The sequence below is a fragment of the Bubalus bubalis genome, chromosome 6, assembly GCF_019923935.1.
Source record: "Bubalus bubalis isolate 160015118507 breed Murrah chromosome 6, NDDB_SH_1, whole genome shotgun sequence".
In the NCBI taxonomy this organism is placed as follows: Eukaryota; Metazoa; Chordata; class Mammalia; order Artiodactyla; family Bovidae; genus Bubalus; species Bubalus bubalis.
The window spans coordinates 19,577,461-19,597,412 of record NC_059162.1 but is presented as its reverse complement, the minus strand read 5'-3'; the positions used below and the strand labels follow the sequence as shown (position 1 = coordinate 19,597,412).

The 19,952-nt window shown below is 49.8% G+C and overlaps 1 protein-coding gene across 4 annotated transcripts in view; it reads right to left on the bottom strand.

The window, feature by feature from the left end:
- PI4KB (phosphatidylinositol 4-kinase beta) overlaps positions 1–18,942 on the bottom strand; it is a 29,103-nt gene extending 10,161 nt beyond the window's left edge. The window contains exons 1-5 of one of the 4 annotated variants that reach the window (XM_006055098.4): positions 18,524–18,942; positions 10,214–11,150; positions 5,562–5,606; positions 2,906–3,133; positions 1,808–2,035 (exon numbers count right to left, since the gene is read on the bottom strand). In XM_006055098.4, coding sequence (XP_006055160.1) covers positions 1,808–2,035; positions 2,906–3,133; positions 5,562–5,606; positions 10,214–11,122 — 1,410 coding nt within the window. In that variant the 5' untranslated portion in view covers positions 11,123–11,150; positions 18,524–18,942. The remainder of the gene's footprint in view (positions 1–1,807; positions 2,036–2,905; positions 3,134–5,561; positions 5,607–10,213; positions 11,151–18,523) is intronic. The other 3 variants (XM_044944378.2, XM_044944377.2, XM_044944379.2) reach the window with 3 other exon arrangements.
- Positions 18,943–19,952: the final 1,010 nt, after the last annotated feature.

Here is a 19,952-nt window from a genome sequence, read left to right as displayed (position 1 = left end):
AGAACAAAATCCCAGTTTCTTTCTGTACCTTACAAGATCCTTCTTATATCTGGCTCATTTTGGCCTCTCCAGCCTCATTCTTTACCACTCTTCATCTCTCGACCACACATCAGAGCCACACAAAATTTCTTTCTATTCATAAAATAGGCCAAGCTCCTTTGTGTCTTCTGGTCTCTGCACGAGGTGTCCCCTCTGCCTGGAATACTCTGTCCAGCTAATTCCTACCTACCTCCAGGCCTCAGCTGAGATATTACTTCCTCCAGGAAATCATCTGGGGTGTGTCCAACCCCAAGTCTGGAATAAGCGCCACCCCCACCTGTACTCTTGCCTGGAAAATCCCATGGTCGGAGGAGCCTGGTAGGCTGCAGTCCATAGGGTCGCTAAGAGTCGGACACGACTGAGCAGCCTCACTTTCACGCATTGGAGAAGGAAATGGCAACCCACTCCAGTGTTCTTGCCTGGAAAATCTCAGGGACAGGGTAGCCTGGTGGGCTGCCATCTATGGGGTCGCACAGAGTCAGACACGACTGAAGTGACTTAGCAGCAGCAGCAGCCACCTGAAGATGCTCCCCTGGCACCGAATTCTCTCCAGCACAACCTGGATCACACCACACTACATCTACCTGCTGACTGGCCTTGTTCTCTCTCCTATTAGGTCATAAACTCCTTGCAGGCAGGGGCCAAGCCTTGTTTACTAGCACACAGCACTCAGAGTGGGCAAAAAGAAGGCGCTCCATAAATATTCCTTGAATGAACAAACATATGACTTATTCTTCCTTGCTTTATATAGCAGGTGTTCAATATACATTTTGATTAAATTTTCCACTGTCCCCTGGGCTTAGAAGTTCCTCTTTACGTTAAGCCTAAATTCTTCTTGATGGAAAACAAGCTCCAACTGAATTTATTCCAGTTCAGTTCAGTCGCTCAGTCGTGTCTGACTCTTCGCGACCCCCATGAATCGCAGCATGCCAGGCCTCCCTGTCCATCACCAACTCCTGGAGTTCACTCAGACTCACATCCATCGAGTCAGTGATGCCATCCAGCCATCTCATCCTCTGTCGTCCCCTTCTCCTCCTGCCCTCAATCCCTCCCGGCATCAGAGTCTTTTCCAATGAGTCAACTCTTTGCATGAGGTGGCCAAATTACTGGAGTTTCAGCTTCAGCACCATTCCTTCCAAAGAAATCTCAGGGCTGCTCTCCTTCAGAATGGACTGGTTGGATCTCCTTGCAGTCCAAGGGACTCTCAAGAGTCTTCTCCAACACCACAGTTCAAAAGCATCAATTCTTCGGCTCTCAGCCTTCTTCACAGTCCAACTCTCACATCCATACATGACCACAGGAAAAACCATAGTCTTGACTAGATGAACCTTTGTTGGCAAAGTAATGTCTCTGCTTTTGAATATGCTATCTAGGTTGGTCATAACTTTCCTTCCAAGGAGTAAGCGTCTTTTAATTTCATGGCTGCAGTCACCATCTGCAGTGATTTTGGAGCCCAGAAAAATAAAGTCTGACACTGTTTCCACTGTTTCCCCAGCTATTTGCCATGAAGTGATGGGACCGGATGCCATGATCTTCGTTTTCTTGAATGTTGAGCTTTAAGCCAACTTTTTCACTCTCCTCTTTCACTTTCGAATTTATTCCAGACTAGACCTATTCAGTGCTTCCCCGCTCACCCCTGTCACTAACTACCCGACTCATTTGGGCATTTGCTCCAGCCTGCCTCAGAGAGTGTTGTATTGTCTCAAATACATTGAAAGCGCCTGGAACAGGCCCTGTGGCCAGTACTACTTCCTCGGAGCTCCCTCACCTCCACCTGCAGCTCGCCTATGTCATCCACCGACCAGGCCTCATCATCGTTGTCATAGTTGGGCACAGTGCTGAAGCTGCCTGCCCGCTGCTCGTGGGTGATGCCGCATTCGGGCAGGTTCTCTACAGACCGGGTGCTCCGAATTCGGTTCTCGGGGATCCGGGCGGGGACACTAGTGGTGTCGAAGTTTTCACATTCGAGGACCTCCACATAGATCAGGTAGGGAGCCTGGGGGGTAGTGAGAACAGTATTTGTAATATCTCTCCACCACTGCTTCCCCCAAACTCAACCTTGGTAACACAGTCTGTCCTGCTACCCACCCCTGCACCAGCGCCTCCATCAGTCCCCAGACAGCAGGAATGCCCTACTTAGGGCAGGAACTGATCCTGTGAATACATATGTAAGAGTCTGGCTGAGAGTATATCGGTCTAGCAAATGTTCAGCTGAGCTTCAAAATGTACAGAGGGTGCACCTGACCAAAAACCACCCCAAACTATCAATTACCACCCATCAGAGCGGCCTGAATGCCTCTGCGGACTTGTCCTCAAAACCGAAAGACTAGGAAAAAGCTGGGCACTGTGCCCAGGATTCTACTCTTCAATACGTCTTCTGGAAAAAACAAACAAACATCTGAACCATTAGTACTCATTTCAACCAGCATACTACTTTAGCTAATTCTCTCCAACGTGAACTGGGCACCTTTCTCTCCTTCTCCCTGCCCACTGTGATCAGAAAAGGTCTTAGAAACAAACATTTCTCTACTTTTATTGTTGCTGTACCTGGAAAGCCTCAGAGTTATGGAAGGGCTGGAGAAGAGCTCCCAGAAGGACTAGAAGGTGAGGAGAGTGGCTCTTCTCTGAGACAGAGCAGGAGGCAAGCTGAACACATTAGGCCTCTTTGGTCCAGAAAAACAAAGCCCAAGAACAGTGACAGGCGGGCGCTCGGAATCACAACAGAGCGGAGGTGAAGTCAAGGCTGACAGGTGCATATGAGCTATGGAGGAGTCCAGGATGCCAGGGGGGGCTTCCCTGGGCCTGTACACACAGCCACAGGAGTAGAGACAGATGAGGGGTCTGGTTGAGGCCCGAGCCCACCTACCTTGTCCTTAGAATTGAGGACGACAGCCTGGGTGTGGGGCACGCGGACCACGTGGTGGTCGAAGCCAGCAGTGGGCAGCCAGACTCGGGCAGGGAGCTTGTGGTTGAGCAGGGAGAGCTCTGAGATCAGCCGCTGTGTCTTCTGCTCCTTGGTGGGGAGTGTGGCCAGCCGCTTGCCAATCGCCATCAGGGACTTGATGAATTCTCGCTCAGGAGCCAGTCTGACGGGCTACAGGGGGGTGGCGTGAAGAAAAAGATGGTGAAGAAACCATAGAAAAAAGTGGTCCTCCTACTCAGTCACAACTAGCCCCGCAGGCCAGGGGTCCCAGTGTTTCCAGTACTCCAGGGAAGGGAGACCTGACGGCCCTCTCAGGAGATCCCACCCACGGCCAGCAACCTGAATTGGGAACAGGCAGAAAAGCCAGCACTGCCCTCCTTCACAGGCTGTTTCTTGATGGGAAGGGGGGTGTGTGACTCCAGGTCACTCAGTGCACCCCACTTCTCTTGGACTTGAGTTCCTGAGGAACTGTCCCAAGGCTCCCAGACAGACGGGAGGATGACATCCAGAGAGGTCAGCCAGGGACCCAGACAGCAATGCTGCTCACACCTGAAGTGCTTCACCCATCTCAACAACGAGGCCATCCCTCTCCCCACAGGATCCCTGGGCTGGGTGTCCAGCAGGCCCGCAGAGCTCCAGAGGGGAGCTGTGAATCAGTACCCCTCCTTTCAAAGGAGGATTCAGTCCACTCAAGTGACTGCTGCTGCTTCCACAGCACCCCCCTGCCCACCCCTCAATCTCTCGCCGAGGGTCAGTGCGCATGCAGGGTATGAGGCAGGATGAGCAGACTTTGCACTAATGAGGGAACAATCAACGGTGAAAGAAAAAGCAGATGGAGGCTGGGAGGTGTGCACAGGTGGGTGGAGAAGACAGCTCCTTTCAGGCCCTGGTGCCGGCCCTGAAGGCCTGTCTTTCTCAGTGATTCCTCCTTGGATCCTCTTCCCCTACCTCTCAGGGACTAGGCAACCCACATTGGCTCCCTCCTGTGGGCTTGGCTGCTCACTCTGGGCACTTCATTCTTAGAAAGGGCAAAGTCAGTGTTGGGAGTCAGGCGGGGATGGGGAAAGAGATGGGCTCAGCTAGACATGGAAAAGGGCTCCTTTCCCAGCCTAAGTCCTTCCACCTTAAGGGGCATTTTATCAAGATGGCCACCCAGCTCCCTGGCCCATCTCTCCTCAGCTAGGCAAGGACAGTATCTCTTCCTCAAATAGAAACAGTAGTATCTCACTCACCAGGCTTCTCTCCCTCTTTGTGTGTCAAGCTCAGTTTCCCGAGTGAGAATTTCTACCCTCACCCCCTCACATTGCCATAAAGAGCTTCTTTGGAAAGCTGAGCAGTACCAGGCCCAGCTCTGCATGTGCTCAGAGCCAGGCTTCAAAGGGACAGCTCAGCTCTCAGGCTCTACCCACAGGGGACTGGCCCAGGGCCCCACACAGTAATGAAGACCCAGGTGTCTGAATCAGTCAGGAATGCTTTGGGAGGCAGGGTTGAAAAAGAGATAAAGACAGGAAGACAACAGAACTAGACCTCTGGTCCCTGGCAATATCCTAGGGGCTTCAGAGAGAGAGAAAGAAAGGAAGAGGAAATCTGGAGACTCACTCCTTCATTCATCCTGATCCCCTAGTCCATCCACTCAGGTGGCAAATGGTCATGGTCCCGAAGACCCTCCACCCCAACCAATTCGTAGTTATTTCAGATTAGAAACAACAGAATTCCTTCCCATCCTCAATTCAGCCTTTGGGCTGGGAGCCCCTAAGTTACGTCAGCATGTTGGAAATATGACCCCCGGCCTTGAGAGAGAGGCACTGCCACATGGGAGGAGATAGGAGTTATGACTGAAAGGGGATCAGCACAGAACAGAGAAAACTGATTGGGAAGACAAATCAAAAGTAAAATGTAAAAGAATTATCCAAACTCCCAGAGGGTCCAGCATTTCCTCTCACGTCTCTGCCCAGCAACAAGGTCCGAGACCCTGTGGGACCGGAGGGTCAGGGGTTAGTCCAGAGGGAACAAGAAAGGAGAATGAGGGTTACGAAACATCCTGGGCAGGGGGCTGGGAAAGGGAAGAACTCAGACCTGGAAGAAATGTGAAGTTAAAAAGGAAACTGGTGTGGGGAGGCGCAGCGTTCCTTCAGGCCAAATCCTATTTGCTTCTCCAGTCAGCTCACCCAGCATGGGGCCTGGCATTTGGAAGACACTGAATAAGTATTTGATGGTCTGACTGCAGAAGCCACAGGGAAAGGGTGCTGGGTGGGAGAAACAGGATCCTGGGGGTTTCTGCCAAGCAGTTCTTGGCTTCAATCCAGGGGTAAATTCTACCTCTCCCAGCTGTTTGCTCTAGAGAACCAAGGCTGGGGGCTGTGTTGCACTACAACCCAGCTGTCCTGGGAGAAGGATCAACTGAGCCCCTCAGCACTGGCAATGAAGAGCAGGGGCTCCTCCAGGTCTCGGAGGCGTGGGAGTGAGGGGCTGAAGTCCCAGGAAGAAAAGGCAACTTTTAACTCCAGCCTTGACCTGGGGACTCAGAAGACCTGGGGACGGAGAGGAAATGCGGCCATGGGGGGAGCCTGCCACCCAGTCCCAGCCTGGCCCGACTTACGGAACTGAATGAATTATCAATACTCTCGGTGCTGGAGGAGAGCTCCTGGGAAAGGGCCGGAGGGCAAGGGGGAGAAGAAAGGGGCAGGGAGGGAAGGGAGAGAGACAAAGGCAAAGAATTTAGCTCCAACCTGGATCATAACTGTTTCTCTTATGCAGCTCTACCTTTCTGCTTTAATGAAAGAAAGTCAGCCCACAAATGCCACTTGCCTAGATTCTTGACATTGTGGAAGATGCTAGAAAGCTAGCGTAGACCTTGAGGTCAGAAGGGTTGAAGAGGTAGTGGCCTCTGCTTTTCATTTCCTGCCCTTCTGTTCTTGCCTGCACAAGTCTTCCTTCTAGGAAAAAATCCTACAGCTGGATCCGTCAGGGAGGCAGGTACCTTGATGCTGCAAAGCTTTCCTGCTTCCTCTTTATTCACTCACATGCTCAACCAACCCCTTCTCCATGGAGACCACCATTGAGACTGAATTTAATAAGCTGCATGGCCCCCATACCAGAAATCCCATGTTGCTCCAGCTTCTTGGAGATGTCAAGGAGAAAGCAGAGCTAACCTTTCAGTGCCAGGTACGTCTCCTCTCTAATCAGCCTCCTTATCACCCTGGGAAACCCAATCCCACCCTTGAATCATGTGATGAGGGCTAGCAGGGACCCAGGAGCATGAAACGTCTGTGCTAGGTGCTGCTGGGAGTTAAGGACGAGTAACTCTCTTACCTACCAAACTTCTGCAGGCTTCCGATCAGGCCGTTTCATGTGACACTCAATAAACTGCAATTTTTGGATGTAAGCTGAGAAGCCAGGTCCCCACTGAATCCGTCTGAGAAAGCCGAGTGGCTGGCTGCTCCACAGCAGCTGTCCTAGTCCCAGTTCAGGGGAGTTAGCTAAAACTCACCCCATTCCTGTCTTACTAGCGTCTGCGAGCAAAACAGGGACAGGACTGGTGCTGCAAGTCACTGAGCGGCTCTGCTGCACTCGTGCACAGGCCCACCCTGGGTTCTGTCCACCAAGGTCTCCCAGGACAGGGAGAGGGGCAATATGGGTACACAGTGCACAGGAAGGGAGGGTCCTGGACTCGAGAGACAAAGTCAAAGCCGCTCTCAGGGCAGGAGGGCAGTGGTCACTGAGCTACTCTGCAATCAGAATTTCAAGCATCTACTTAATTCGATTCCACGGTTTACATTCAAGCCCTCTTGTTGGGTCTTTCTTTAAAGAATCCGGGGAGAGTGGCACTTTGAAGAAGTCAAGCTGTACACTCTCCCAAGGCCACAGCTCTTCTGCTTGGAGGGGAGTGGTGGTGGGAGGGAGCACCAAGGCAGCCAGGATGCACAAGCTGATGATGACTTGCTGGCTCAATCTCTACCCTGGAGTTGGGTGGGGAAGGAACAGCAGGCAGGATTTGGGTTCCACAAGCCCCGCTCCAGCTGCTTCTAAAGACAGGATGGTTCTGTCTGACTCATTAACAGCCTTGGGGGCAGGGAGATATACCATGAACTGCTCCTCTCTCCTCCTCTGGAGACTTGAGTCACTCAAACTGAGTCAGCTCTAAGGAGAGAAGCTTGAGGCCAAGAAGCTGACATCACACTCTATCGGGCTGGAAGGCCTCCTGGGCTTCCAGTGTGATATACAGATTTCTTTGTACAAAGGTTATAGCCCTGAGAAGACAACGCTGATCTACATTACAGGGGGAACATGTTGGGTGGGGGTAGGATCTAAATCACTCCGTTCCCTGAGCCCCCACCCTAGGCCAAAATATCCACCAAGTGGTTACAACTGGAAAGGAAAACTACCTGCACCACTTAAGAGCTCCCTGACGAGGTTGAGAAAAACTGCTCTGAAGGGATGGGCTGGGGCGGCGGGTGGGAGCGGGAATGGGAGATGGGAGAAATCAGTGCTGGAGCCCTTTACTTGTAGGGGAGAGTGTAAAGGATTCCTCATTAAAAAACAGAACCCTCTGTGAAATGTGGGCAGAGAAGAACTCTGCTGGGAGACCCTAGGTAGGAAGAGACTGCACGAGCACCTGGGATTCTTCTTGGAGTCCTCGCTTCACCCTCCAGAGGGTCCCTGCTGGTGGTGGGAGCACAGTATTAAACTCAGAACCCACGGGGAAAGCCAGAGAGGGTGAACAGGGTGTCTCTCCTTTGAGAGTCTCTGTTCAGACCTTAGACAATTCTGTGTTTTGTTTTAGTGAGCTGTATACTTCCTCCTCACGTGCAGGAATCAACATTTCAAGAGAGTCACCAGAAAATCGCTAGCTAAGAAATTCAGTCAAGTTTCAGGATACAAAATTGAAGAGTCACAAACCAAACAACTTCCTAGATAATGGGATCTCCCTATTACCTTGTAAGTTCCTGGAGGAAAGGACAGCATTTTATCCTCCATTCCTGCTGCTTCCAGCACAGGCTCTGCATGGACAAGCTCGAGAACTACAGGCTGAGTGAATGAATATTGCATGACAGGGGAGGTGGACAATTAGAAGAAAGAAAACCAGTACTTGGGAGACAAAGGCCTTGAAAGATGTATCTTCGAAAAGTCAAAGGGGTTTGGAGAGACCTCTGGGCTGAAGACTCCAATGCTTAGACTCCTGGTGACTCTCACTCTCACATTTCCTGGGGAGCCACAGTGGATTCTGGTGTCTCTTTCTGCTAGCATCATATAACCTGGGAGTGGTGTCTCCTTTCGTCCCTGGATCTACTGACCCAAGAAAAAGGAGCCAGGTTGGGAAGAATGGCAGCTGGAGAAGCCAATCTAGAGGATTTTAGCATTCACAGAATACCTGTGTCTCAGCATCACCCCAAATCCCCTCCTAGGCAGTAGTGGGCTGCAAAAGGGACTAAGGATCAACAGAGGACAGGAAGCCCAAGGCCTCAGTTTTCCTGGTCCTAAGGTAAGTTACTATAAAATGCCTACGGAGAAAAGCCAAGAGGCGCCCGACATGAGGCACCAAGGGATTCACTTATAGCTGCTCACACTCATACCACTACAGGCTTGACCCCAAGAGGAGCTCCCAAACCCTGCACGACCTTAGTCCCACCAGCTCTGGATGATTCTTCTTGCTCTGCAACAGCCTCCTTTCATGACCTTGGGCTTCCTGCCAAGCTCAACCGGAAATGAAAATGGTCCATTCTGGTTCTGAGAACAGCTGGGCCCTGCCTGTGCATGGGCGTGGAAACCTTCATGGCTAAGGCCTAGGCTGTTCTTCCCCGTATGGACTCTGACAGCTGAGGCTGGGTGTGACAGACACTGGTTGAGAAACTTGAGGCAAATCATCTAACCTCTCTGTTTCCTCAGTGGTAAAATCATACCTGTCTCTTAACGTTGTTGTGAGGATTAAATGTAAAATATTTGACATGACGCTTGGCACGTACTAAGTGCTCAAGAAATGTTAGCTCCTTTAGTTTCACTATTATCATCACACCACCAAATTTCCAGACAGACCAGGCTCTGTATTCTCTTTCCCTCCTGCCTTTCCCTGCCCTAGTCACTCTGACCTCTTTACTTGAAAGAAGTCCCATTGTATCAAAAATGTGGGTGGGTTGTGGGCCCCAGAGAGGCAGATGCCAGCACCATGGCTACACACATTCTCCAGCAAGAGCAAACGCCTCGGTCTTTTCTCCCTTCTTCCCTAAGGCTAGGCTGGCAGCCAGATGCGAGCCTGGCTGGTGGGGAGTCAGGGGTGGGGTGGGGACTGGGGGACCATTTTCTGGCTGGGACATTAGGTAGGTCACTAACACTTGGTTGTTCACGGGGCAAGTTTCCCTGCTCTCTGTCCAGATGTGGAATAAATGGTGTGTATGAAGCCTGGCGTGCTGCATCCACGGGGTCGCCAAGAGTCAGACACGACTTAGAGACTGAACAATATGACCAGTTGATGGCTTATCTCACCCCACTCTGTATCCTAAATGGGACACCCCAACTGCTGCTTTCTCTTCTTGGGTTCAGGTCCTTGACTTGACACTGGGTGTGCCCAAGATTTACTCCATATCAGGACTGCCTCCCTCTTCCTTCTGTGCTTCTCCCAAATGATATGGGAAAGAGACAAGCAAGACAGCCCTTCCCCCAAGGAAAGGCAGGCGGGAAGGCATTCTGCAGATGCCTCAGTGATAGGGAATGAACCTTACCCTTATGTCAACAAGGAGCAGGATCTCCAGGGAGTGAGGGAGAGGGATTATGAAGAGCAGTGGCCAGGGGAATAAAGCTGAGGGTCTACTTATCATCTCCCCTCCCCCAGCACACACAGAATTCACACACAGAACCCCTTTTCCTCCCCGCCATGGTGGCTGCTCTGAGAGGTCCTGGTAGATATCCCAGGGTTCAAGTCAGGCTGGGGAGGGTCTCTGCCACAGTTCTCAGGAAGCAAGAGGATGGCAGTGCAATTTAGTAAAAACCCACTGGACAGTCAGGAGTATCAGCCTTTCTACTGAGCTATACGACCTGAGGCAAGTCACTTTATCTCCCTGGGTCTCTGAGTTCTTCCTTTGTAAGATGAGGCAGCTGGAATACATGAATCCTAAGGTCTTTTTCCATTCTAACATTCCATCTTTAATTGGTGAAATGAAACAGAGGGAAGGAGTGAAACGGACAGAGTAACCTTGAACCAGACATCCTGTCTCCATGCCACCTGGCTTGCCCCTCCGTCCCGCCCGGGAATTTTACCTCGTCCTCATTCTCCACTTTAGGGTTGCTGGCTGTTCGTTTCAGGTTGCTGCTGAGACTTATGCTGGCGGTGGCATCTGACTTAGAGCGCTGGTGGGTCCTTTTAGAGGGAGACAGCCCTGTGTCGGGGGCTGGGCTCAAGGAGGGCAGCTCCCTCTTTCGGTGAGCGGGCTTCAGCTCATCTGAGAGGATCAGCTTCCGTAGCTTGGTCCCACGGGAGTGTCGCTGAGTGGAAATGTGCATGTCTGAAGAGTAGGCCCCCAGCAACAGAGCACACTGGAGGGAAAAGTTAATGCTCTGGCGGCAGCGGTGGACTATGTAGGGCTTGATGGCATCACCCACGTCCTCGTCCATGTGGATGTACATGTTAAGCAGCTGGGGCAGATAGAAGTCCACATCCTCATTACGAAAGCAGAAGAGCCGGTTGCCAATGTAGGCCTGCACTCCAGGCTCCTTGGAGTTATACAGGTATGAAATGGCCATGGAGATGTCAAACAGTTTTGACTCAAACAGCCTCAGCAGCCAAGACTGTTTGGCCGAGTTGTTCTGCCGCCGCCTTCTTGCTCCCTTGGCTGTGCCTGAGGCCACCGTGGCCCCCATCTCATCTTCCTCCTCCCTTATCTGTGCGGGTGGGTCGTCCAGGCAACGGATCTCGCTGTCCACACCATCCCCATTGACCAGCTCCAGGGGGGTGCCTCTGCTCGAGATGGCCACGCCTCCATGCAAGAGCTTGACTTTCTCCAGCACCTCCTGGCAGGCCTTCTGGGCCACCTCAGGATCAATCACCGAGAGCTCCCCGACCCCCTCCGTGATGACACTTAGCAAGGAGCCCCCATTATTCCCTGGTGGGCCAGGAGCGGGCTCAGAAGTTGGCTTCAGGGGGGCAGGCTCCACTATCGTGTCTCCCATGGCCACAGCCAGACTTTGAGCTTCCAAGCTAGAGAAGGAAGGAGGGAGAAAGGAAGAGAAAGGGAGACACACACACACACACCATTAGTGGTGCCGACCTCAGGTCTGGCCCTCGCCAGGACACCTTCCCAGGCATCCCCTCTCTTTATGTCTTCCAGGACTCATTCAAACTCAGATGAAAAGTCATGCCCTCCCAGGAAGCTTACCCTGACTCCCTCCTTCCACCTCTGACCCCTCTATTACTCTTTACTCCTGTGCTTGGTTACTCAATTTAGCCTCTGTTCTTAACTTGTATTTGCCAAATGTTGCTTTATGTGTGTTATGTTTATATAGGTTTACAAATTCTTCAGATAGACTGGGAAGCAATTCTGGTCTTAATTCTCTTGTCCCCACTCTTCAAATGCTTTTCTCCCTCCATGCTCTTCCTGTATCTCCCTCAAATGCCTTGCCAGTAACCTTTATGTTTTCCTCTTTAAACTTTATTTTCTTCCTCATATAACACTCCATACACAGGTCCTGAACATCTCACCTTTATTTAGCGCTAAAATCTTGATGTGTTTTTCCAGTTATAGATACTTTTCTTACCTTCCCTTTTAGACTCAAAGCACCCAAAAAATAATGGCCAGCAACCACCACACCAGGCTTTACCGAGAAGAAAACAGCTCAGAAACATCCATGGCCAGCCCTGCTGAGGTGTGCCATCTCTCTGCTCGTCTGAGGACGTGACATCATGCTCCCTTCCTCCAGTGCTGTGGCAGCTGAAGGATGGTGGGAAACTCCTGAACTGGGACTCAAACAGGCTGAGATTCAAAATGCAGGCTCTGCCAGTATGTGTGTAAACTTAGGCAAACCACCTATCTTCTGAGTTTGTTTCCTCAACTGTAAAATGGGAAGAAACATGTCTATTTCTTAATGTCACTGTGTATTAACAGAGTGAGTAACTTTATGTGTGCGAAAGAACTAACATGTCTGTCCCTGGCACACAGTGTGTGTGTGTGTTAGTCACTGTTGTGTCCGACTCTTTGCGACCCTATGGACTATAGCCCACCAGGCTTCTCTGTCCATGGAATTCTCTAGGCAAGAAAAGTGGAGTGGATTGCCATTCTCTTCTTCAGAGGAACTTCCCAACCCAGGGATCGAACCCTGGTCTCCTGCCTCGAAGGCAGATTCTTTACTGTTTGAACTACAAGGAAGTCTAGTACAGGCACACAGTAGTACTCTACAAATGCTGCTGCTGCTAAGTCGCTTCAGTCGTGTCCGACTCTGCGCGACCCCACAGACAGCAGCCCACCAGGCTCCCCCGTCCCTGGGATTCTCCAGGCAAGAACACTGGAGTGGGTTGCCATTGCCTTCTCCAATGCATGAAAGTGAAAAGTGAAAGTGAAGTCGCTCGGTCGTGTCCGACTCTTCGCGACCCCATGGACTGCAGCCCACAAGGCTCCTCCGCCCATGGGATTTTCCAGGCAAGAGTACTGGAGTGGGGTGCCATTGCCTTCTCCGCTACAAATGCTAGTTAAATCCTAATCACCTAAAAGGTTAATAAACAATGCACGTGCACATGCCTATGTTGTTTATAAGGAGAGTGACTTAGTTAACATTTGTTACTCGAGACTCTTCCAAAACATTTCTGTGAGCCCTCTCCTATCCCAACCCTACTTTCCCCCATCCTCATACACACACTTCAAGAACTAGAGGGGCTGTGAGAAGACAAAAAGATAGGCTGGAAGCCATGTGTCCAGAATCTCCAAAGGAGAAGAAAACATACAACCAACAATCCCTCTCTGGAGGGATCAGAAGGAAAGTCAGTGAGAGGACACTTGATAAATGCCACTGCCTGCCTAGAATGATTCTTCAGAGACTCACTAAATCCAGATCAGGAGAATCAGTGCAGAACAGGAGGAAATCTCAAAGTAAGGACTGGGAGAGGTACACTATATTAATGTCAGATTGACGCAGCTCCAGAGTCTGGCTGTAGGTAGCAAAGGACTCAAGAGGCCTCGTCACAAATACAAATAGCGTGCGGCTACGTCACACTCAAGAGCATGAGCAGGAGGAAGGCAGAATCAGTTGTGGGGCTGGAAGGCAGGTAATTTCCAACTGATAGTGACATCAACGAACCTGATAAGTGGGGTTTGACCTTAGTGAACCCAAGTAAGTGGAAGGAGGCTCAAGATACAGACTCTCTAGTCACTCTGCAAAGCCCGAGTTTCCACTGCTACTCTTTCAGTGCCTCTTCTTGAACCTCTGAAATGTTAAGACTCAAGGTTACCTTCATCTGCCCAACATACATAGTCCAGCTTCCTCTTCCCCAGCAGTCAACCACTGACGTTGTGCAGGAAGATGGATGGAGAACTCTTAAGTTCTCAAGGAGTATTAAAAAAAAAGGCTACTTCAGTTTATTTTTCTCCTAACTCCGTCAAGCAAGAAGTTCATCCCCCAACTAAATTTCTCTGATGCAGTCTGAGATTGGAATCAGCAAGAAGGTGGCGACTCTTTCACTATGCTCTTTCCCAAATGAGGCAGTGACCTCTGAGCAGCAGAACCGGCATGGCCGCCTCTGCCCATGTGGATCTGTCTCTACTCGCAGCTGTGGGTCGCGCAGGAATAATAAGAGGGAAGTATTAATCAGTACCTGCTGCAACTCTGTAGCACACTGCACCAGAGGGCTCTCAAATTCCTCAAGTTCAACTGGGACCACTACTACCCTTTAGGTCTGCTCAGACACTCACAAAACAGACTCAAATCACTTTATATAACCAACTCTTTTTTTTTCAATCTCTCTATGCTTGGCACATGACTCTTTCCTCTACTCCAGAGATTTTCAAGACACCAAAAGCTCCTAAAAGACCACTTATCAAAACTTCCAAGGGAAAAGAAGTTCAGACATCCTCCCACATACAGCATTTCAGATTTCACTAGGAAATACAGACGATCTGGAAATGGTCACAACTGGGATTACTACTGGCAGCAGGAAGGAAGGCGAGGAGGTCATCATTTCTTTTATCCCAGGGTTGAGCTAGAAATCCCATATCACAGTATTTAGGGGACTTGCCCACTGAACAGAACAGGTCCCCCATTTGACAGCCTTTACTCCCCAGGGAACAGATAATGTCAAGAGGAGGAGGAAAAGCAAACTCCTCTCCTGTAAAGAGCAGCTCTGCCACTAGAAACCACCAAACTGGAGCTTGGCTTCCCTCCTGGCCTTCCTGAGACTCAGGAACTCCCTGCCTCTGAAGCAACTCATGGGAAGAAGGAGGAGCTGAAGGAAATGTAGGTTGTTTTGGTAATTTAGGCAATAAGAAATAAGAAATAGATTTTTCAAAACCTAAATTCAGATATGGCCTTTAACATCAGTTAATTCATTCTGAAATGCAAAGAAAATATAGCTTTGATGAGTAACTGTTCTAAAGAGAGTGAAAGGACTAGAAAGCAAAAAAGGAAGAAACGGTTTCTGTATTCACCACCTTTCCCCTTTTAAGTCAGAGAACAAGAAAAACCCCAGAGAAGAAAATCCAAACCTTTAATATCAAAAGACTCCTTTGGCTCTCAAGGACACAGACAACTGAGGTTCCACACTTCACACTGGGAGCCTAAAGTGGCCTTCCGGTGAGGCCAGAAGGGAACTGAAGAGGTGTACCGTGGCCCAGACTAGCAGCTAGCTTCTCGGAAAGGGGTGTGTGTGGGAGGAGGACGGGGAATGTTGACAACCAACTGGCTCCACACCTGATGTCTGGGCAAAGAAGGGAATCCTCAGGTGAGCATCAGAGGGCTGCTCAGGGCCAAGCAGAGAACAGCAGGGAAGGATGGAGAGGCACACGTGCATGTCTTCTGTGACTGAGCATCCAAGTCTGCAGAAGATTCTGGGGGTAGGGAACACTATCACTAAACTTGGCTTCTTGCTTCTCATCACCTCAAAAGATTCTAGACAAACAACCCTCCACTGGCCTCCATGAAACAACTTGGTGAATTGGTCTCTGCTAGGACAAGATGTAAAGAGCCCCAAATCAATTTCCTCACATAGTTAATCACCATTCCCTTCTTGAAATCTTTTCCCATGAATTAGATAAACATGACTGCTTCAGATCGGTCCTCATGTTTTTAATATGTTCCTGTATTTTCATAGAATGACCCTTAAGAGATCATCTTATTTATTGCTTTACCTCCCAACAGAAAGGTGAGCTCAATTTTCCATCACCTTTTAAAAGATCCCTCTGGAAAAAAAAAAAAGAAAGATCCCTTTGAGATGGAGATGGATCATGTGAACTGGAAAAAAGAGTAGTGGAGCCAATATCTTCATCCTACAAGGCAGTTAAGAGAGGCTATTAAAAGTTAATGGATAGGGTGGGAGGTGGGAGGGAGGGGACATATGTATACCTATGGCTGATTCACACTGATGTATGGCAGAAACCAACACAATATTGTAAAGCAATTATCCTCTATTTAAAAATAAATAATTTTTTAAAAAGTTAATGGAAAGAAGGTTCAAATATGTCATTTAAAAGTACTCAGGCTTCCAGTAGAAACAAAAACAACATATAAACAAGAGAAGTATGAATCTTCTAAAACACAGTCTTCTTTTGTAATGATTAATAAACCAAAAAACAGAAGAACAAAAATTTTATCTAAAGCTCTGGCAATAACTGTCAGAGAGAAACACTAAAATAACCAGGAGGTTATCTTTAGGAGTAGGGATGAAGGGAAAGGGACTATTGATTTTCATCATAAATTCTTTAAGTACCACTGGATTCGTGACCAAATGCACATATGTCTTTAATAATAATTTTTAAAAAGAAGCTGCTCTTCAAAAGGGACTTCTAATCATCCTAAGCTGCCTGTTCTGCTCCTGAGGACTCCCTCTTCATGTCTCGAAGTCTAACTCAAACCTTTCTTTAAGGAGGTCTTAGCTCATCCTTCCCTCTTAACCTCAATGGTAAAAATGGAGTTTGAGTACAACCCTTCCCTTGTAGAAACACAAAACCAAGCCATCAAACAGGCTCGAGCCCTACCAGGAACCAGGTAAATGCTTAACCAAGGCCCCAAGGCAGAGTGGCATTAGGGGATAGGGTAGGGAGAACAGTGGTCTCAGGAAGTTAAGTCAATATTGAATGAAGCGGAGAAATCTGTTCAGGGCTCTAGAGCTGGTATAAGCAGATACCAGCCAGACAGCCCAAGCCAGCTCTGGGAGCCCCTGGTGTAACTGACAGATGGCAAAGAAAGCAACCTGTACACTCACCTCTCTCTGAACTGTTCCTCCCCACCACAAGCTCCAAATGCACTTGAACTAGGCTCTCTGCAGTCTCATGCCACATACTGAAACGTCCCTCTCAAGCTTCTTCCCCAAATCAGACAATCTCAATTTGCTGCTTTGGATAGTGTTCAGCAAATGTGTTCTCACACAGTGTGGACCCAGCTCTGAGAAGGAAGCAGAGCAACTAGGAGGAATATGACTTATCTTTAGGGGTGCTCCCAAGGAGCAAAGCTGCTCCTAAAAGGGGACTTATGAACTCGGACACTGGCTGGCTAACGAGGAGGCAGAAAAAGGGGGAAGTGGGACAAGGTAGCATGATTACTTTCAAACAGGCTTAGAGTAGGAAGATGAAGGGAACTTCACGCGTCCTTTTCACTACTGGAGGCCAAGAGCGAGACATGGTATACAGGTGAGCAACTAGCTTCCTAAGTCCCAACTCAATCCAAGTGTTCTTTTCCAGCCAGTTTCCTCAAAGGATTTTCCCACAAACGTACTTGACGCCTACAGAATCTGGAGTTATGGCTCAAGAACAAGAGGAACAGCAAAGCTGGTCAGCAACTTGAAGCAGTGGGGAACCAAATCAAGGCAGATGAGTTAGGCCTGGAGCTTGCCTTTCAAACTGATTTACTCCCATGGCTGGAGACTAGAAAGGTTCAACAGAGAGACCAGAATGAAGGAAAATTCTCAGAACTGAATCACTACTAATAAATACCTTGTGTCTGAGGACCCTGTGTTTTGTAAACAAATAATGAAGTCAAAATTCTCCCCCCACATTGTGCTATATGCCTATTACTGTACCTATGCCTATAGAGTGGACCATTTTCCCAAAAAAAGTCACGCTAAAAGAGGTCAAGTGAAGAAGTCACATCCTGAACCCAGGAGTCCTGATTCTCAATATACATGCTCTTTCCATTGGCTCATGTTCCTTTTCCCAGTTATCCCCTGACCAAATCCACTCCAGGCTTAAGCTCTTACGGAATCAACCAAAACCATTCTAGTAAAGCCACTGAGAGTAAACCGATTCCTCTTAGGGGTGGGAAGACACTATATTCTGTGATCCCTCTAAGACAAGCCTAAAATTAAATTATCCAAAACAAAATTTCTCACAACCTCATTCAGTTTCCATGCAGGCCTGTTCATTCCTCCAGCAAAGTGTAATCTGATAGGAACTGCTTCAAACTTGCTCCATCCTTCTGAAACACCCTCTGTCCAGAGAAAAGCCTGAGACAGCTGAGGCTCCCCCCTCCTCCCAACACATCTTCTTAGCTCAAGGTTTAGCTGATCCTGAAATAAGTGTTATGTAAAGTAGAGTGACAGAGAACACATAAAAACTACAGGGAAAACAGTACCACATGGATCAGCAAAACCCTTGAAATTCGAGGGAGGTGTCAAAGTTGGAAATCCTGAATGGGAAGGAGCACTGTCAGATCTCTCTTCTACAGGAACAAACCTCCAGAGGTTGGGAGATCTGAGGAAGGGTCGAGAAAAGCTAAAGAAAGTTATAGGAATCATTAAGTACTCTAGAGAAGAAAGGATTAAGGTCAAAGCAGAATGTAAACAGTACTTTGGGAACGATGGTGAGGGCCTGAGATCCCTTAAGGAGAAGGAATAGACAATTCTTGGAAGCCAGGAGCTGGGTGGGTGGGTGGCAGTGAGGTAATGGAATTAGAAGCAGCAGAGGAAGAGACGGCCACAGAGGCCCGGGAAGCAGGGGCTGGGGATGCACAGAGATATCGGAGTTAAGGGGCAAAACAGGAAAAGGGATAAAGGCGGAGGCCGTGGGAAAGGGGGCTGGGGCACAGACAATGAGGAAAGACAAACAAGGATGGACCCCATAAAAGGCATCATGATGTGGAAAGGCTTGACGACTTAAGAGAAGAGAATTCGGGACGGAGGCAACAGGGATAAGCGTGAGGGAGGGGGGAATCCCCGGCAGAGGGAGGAGCTAAACAGAAGAGGAAGCCAAAAAGCAGAGGAGGACCCCAGGTTCGGGAAGAAAGGTGGAGAAGGAACCCGGGGTGCAGGTGCCACCGAGAGGATAGTTTTGTAGTCGAACCCAGGTGTGGGGGCGGGGGAGGCTGTGCTGGACAGGGTGGGAGAGGGACCCCTTCACACACCGGGCAAGGGGCACTCACAGGGTAGGAGTCGCTTACCTCCGGGGGACCCCGGCGGAGGGGGTGCGGGCGGTCGGGGTCGGGCTGCCGACACCGCCGCCTCAGCAGCAGCGGCCGCTCCCGGGTTCCATTGGCCGCTTGCGCTTCCCTGACAGCGGCCGCGGCGGCTGCACCAGGCCCCGGCTGCGGGGCTGCCCTCAGCGCCGCCTGAGGGGGCCTTCGCGCTGCCGCGCGTCCGACCGGGCCTCACAACCTTGTCTTCCTCTTTCGCACCACCAGGATTAAAAAAAATAAAATAAATTCCTCAGCAGATCTCGAGTTTTCTTCTGAATTCAGGCCCTTCGTGGGCTATGCTTTCTTGCTACTCCGACGCTCAGGACCCTACGGATCCCATAGTAATCTAAGGAGTTGGGTGAGCTGCCCGAAACATGCCTGTTCAGAAATAGAGAAGGGGGCGGGAAGAGAGATTTGGAAGCCGGGGAGGAGGAGAGGACCAGGGGAGGAGCTTACGGGTGGGAGGAGGGGCCAAACCTTGGGAGGCGGGCCTACGAGGCAGCGTTTGCGAAGCTAAGGAAGCCGAAAGGGAAGTAAAATTTTCTGGATAAAGGGGCAGGGGCTCCCGGCTTAGAGCAGAAGGCGGCGGTGTAGCGGGCGGACGTGGGTCCCCTGCTAGAGGAGAAGTACAGGCTTGCCGCGTACTTCAGTAAACACTGGAACGTGCAAATTATACGTAAATGAGCCCGTTCGAGTTAGCAACCGAGTTACCGTAATGGCAATCAGTGACTTTCCCCTATTCCACACGACTCCTTTAGTAAATCAGGTCGGGGGACGGACGCTGGGGCCCGAGCTGGACAGCAGAAAGAGAAAGAAAGGACAGGCGGGGAAGATAGTCACCTTCACTATCCTATTCTTACTCATGTTTAAGCACGACGCCAAGGTTACGCCCCTTATCGCTTGGGGAATGGCGCGGTCCAACCGCGTCAATCTTTCGCCGTTAGCGGCGCGACTCGAGGCCGCGGTTCTGCCTCCGAGGTCACCACCTGCCTGGGCAGCCTTTGGCCTTCAGCCTTCGGACCTCCATCCAGCCTGGGAGAGGCTGGACTGGGCCAGGTTGGGAAAGGTGAGTGAAATGTCAAAAGCTTGGAGGGCATAATCACGCCTTCCGAACAAAACCAAACCATGTAAAATCTAAACAAATAAACAAAAATCGGCCTGCAAATGGACTTCTGGTGTTGTCTTGTGTAATTCTATTTGTCAGTTAGCTTACTGACTAGGAAGCCTTTCCATCAGAACCTCTGTCCCGACGTAACCTCTGCCCCTCATAGGACCTTACTTAATAGTCTACATTGAGACTAGTTATTTGAGCCCAGATCCTGGACGCCACCCTCCCTGCCACTTGAAGGCTGTTTGATTTGGAATGACTGATTTATCCTCTGTGAACCTCCGTTTCTATGTCTGCAAAGTAGAT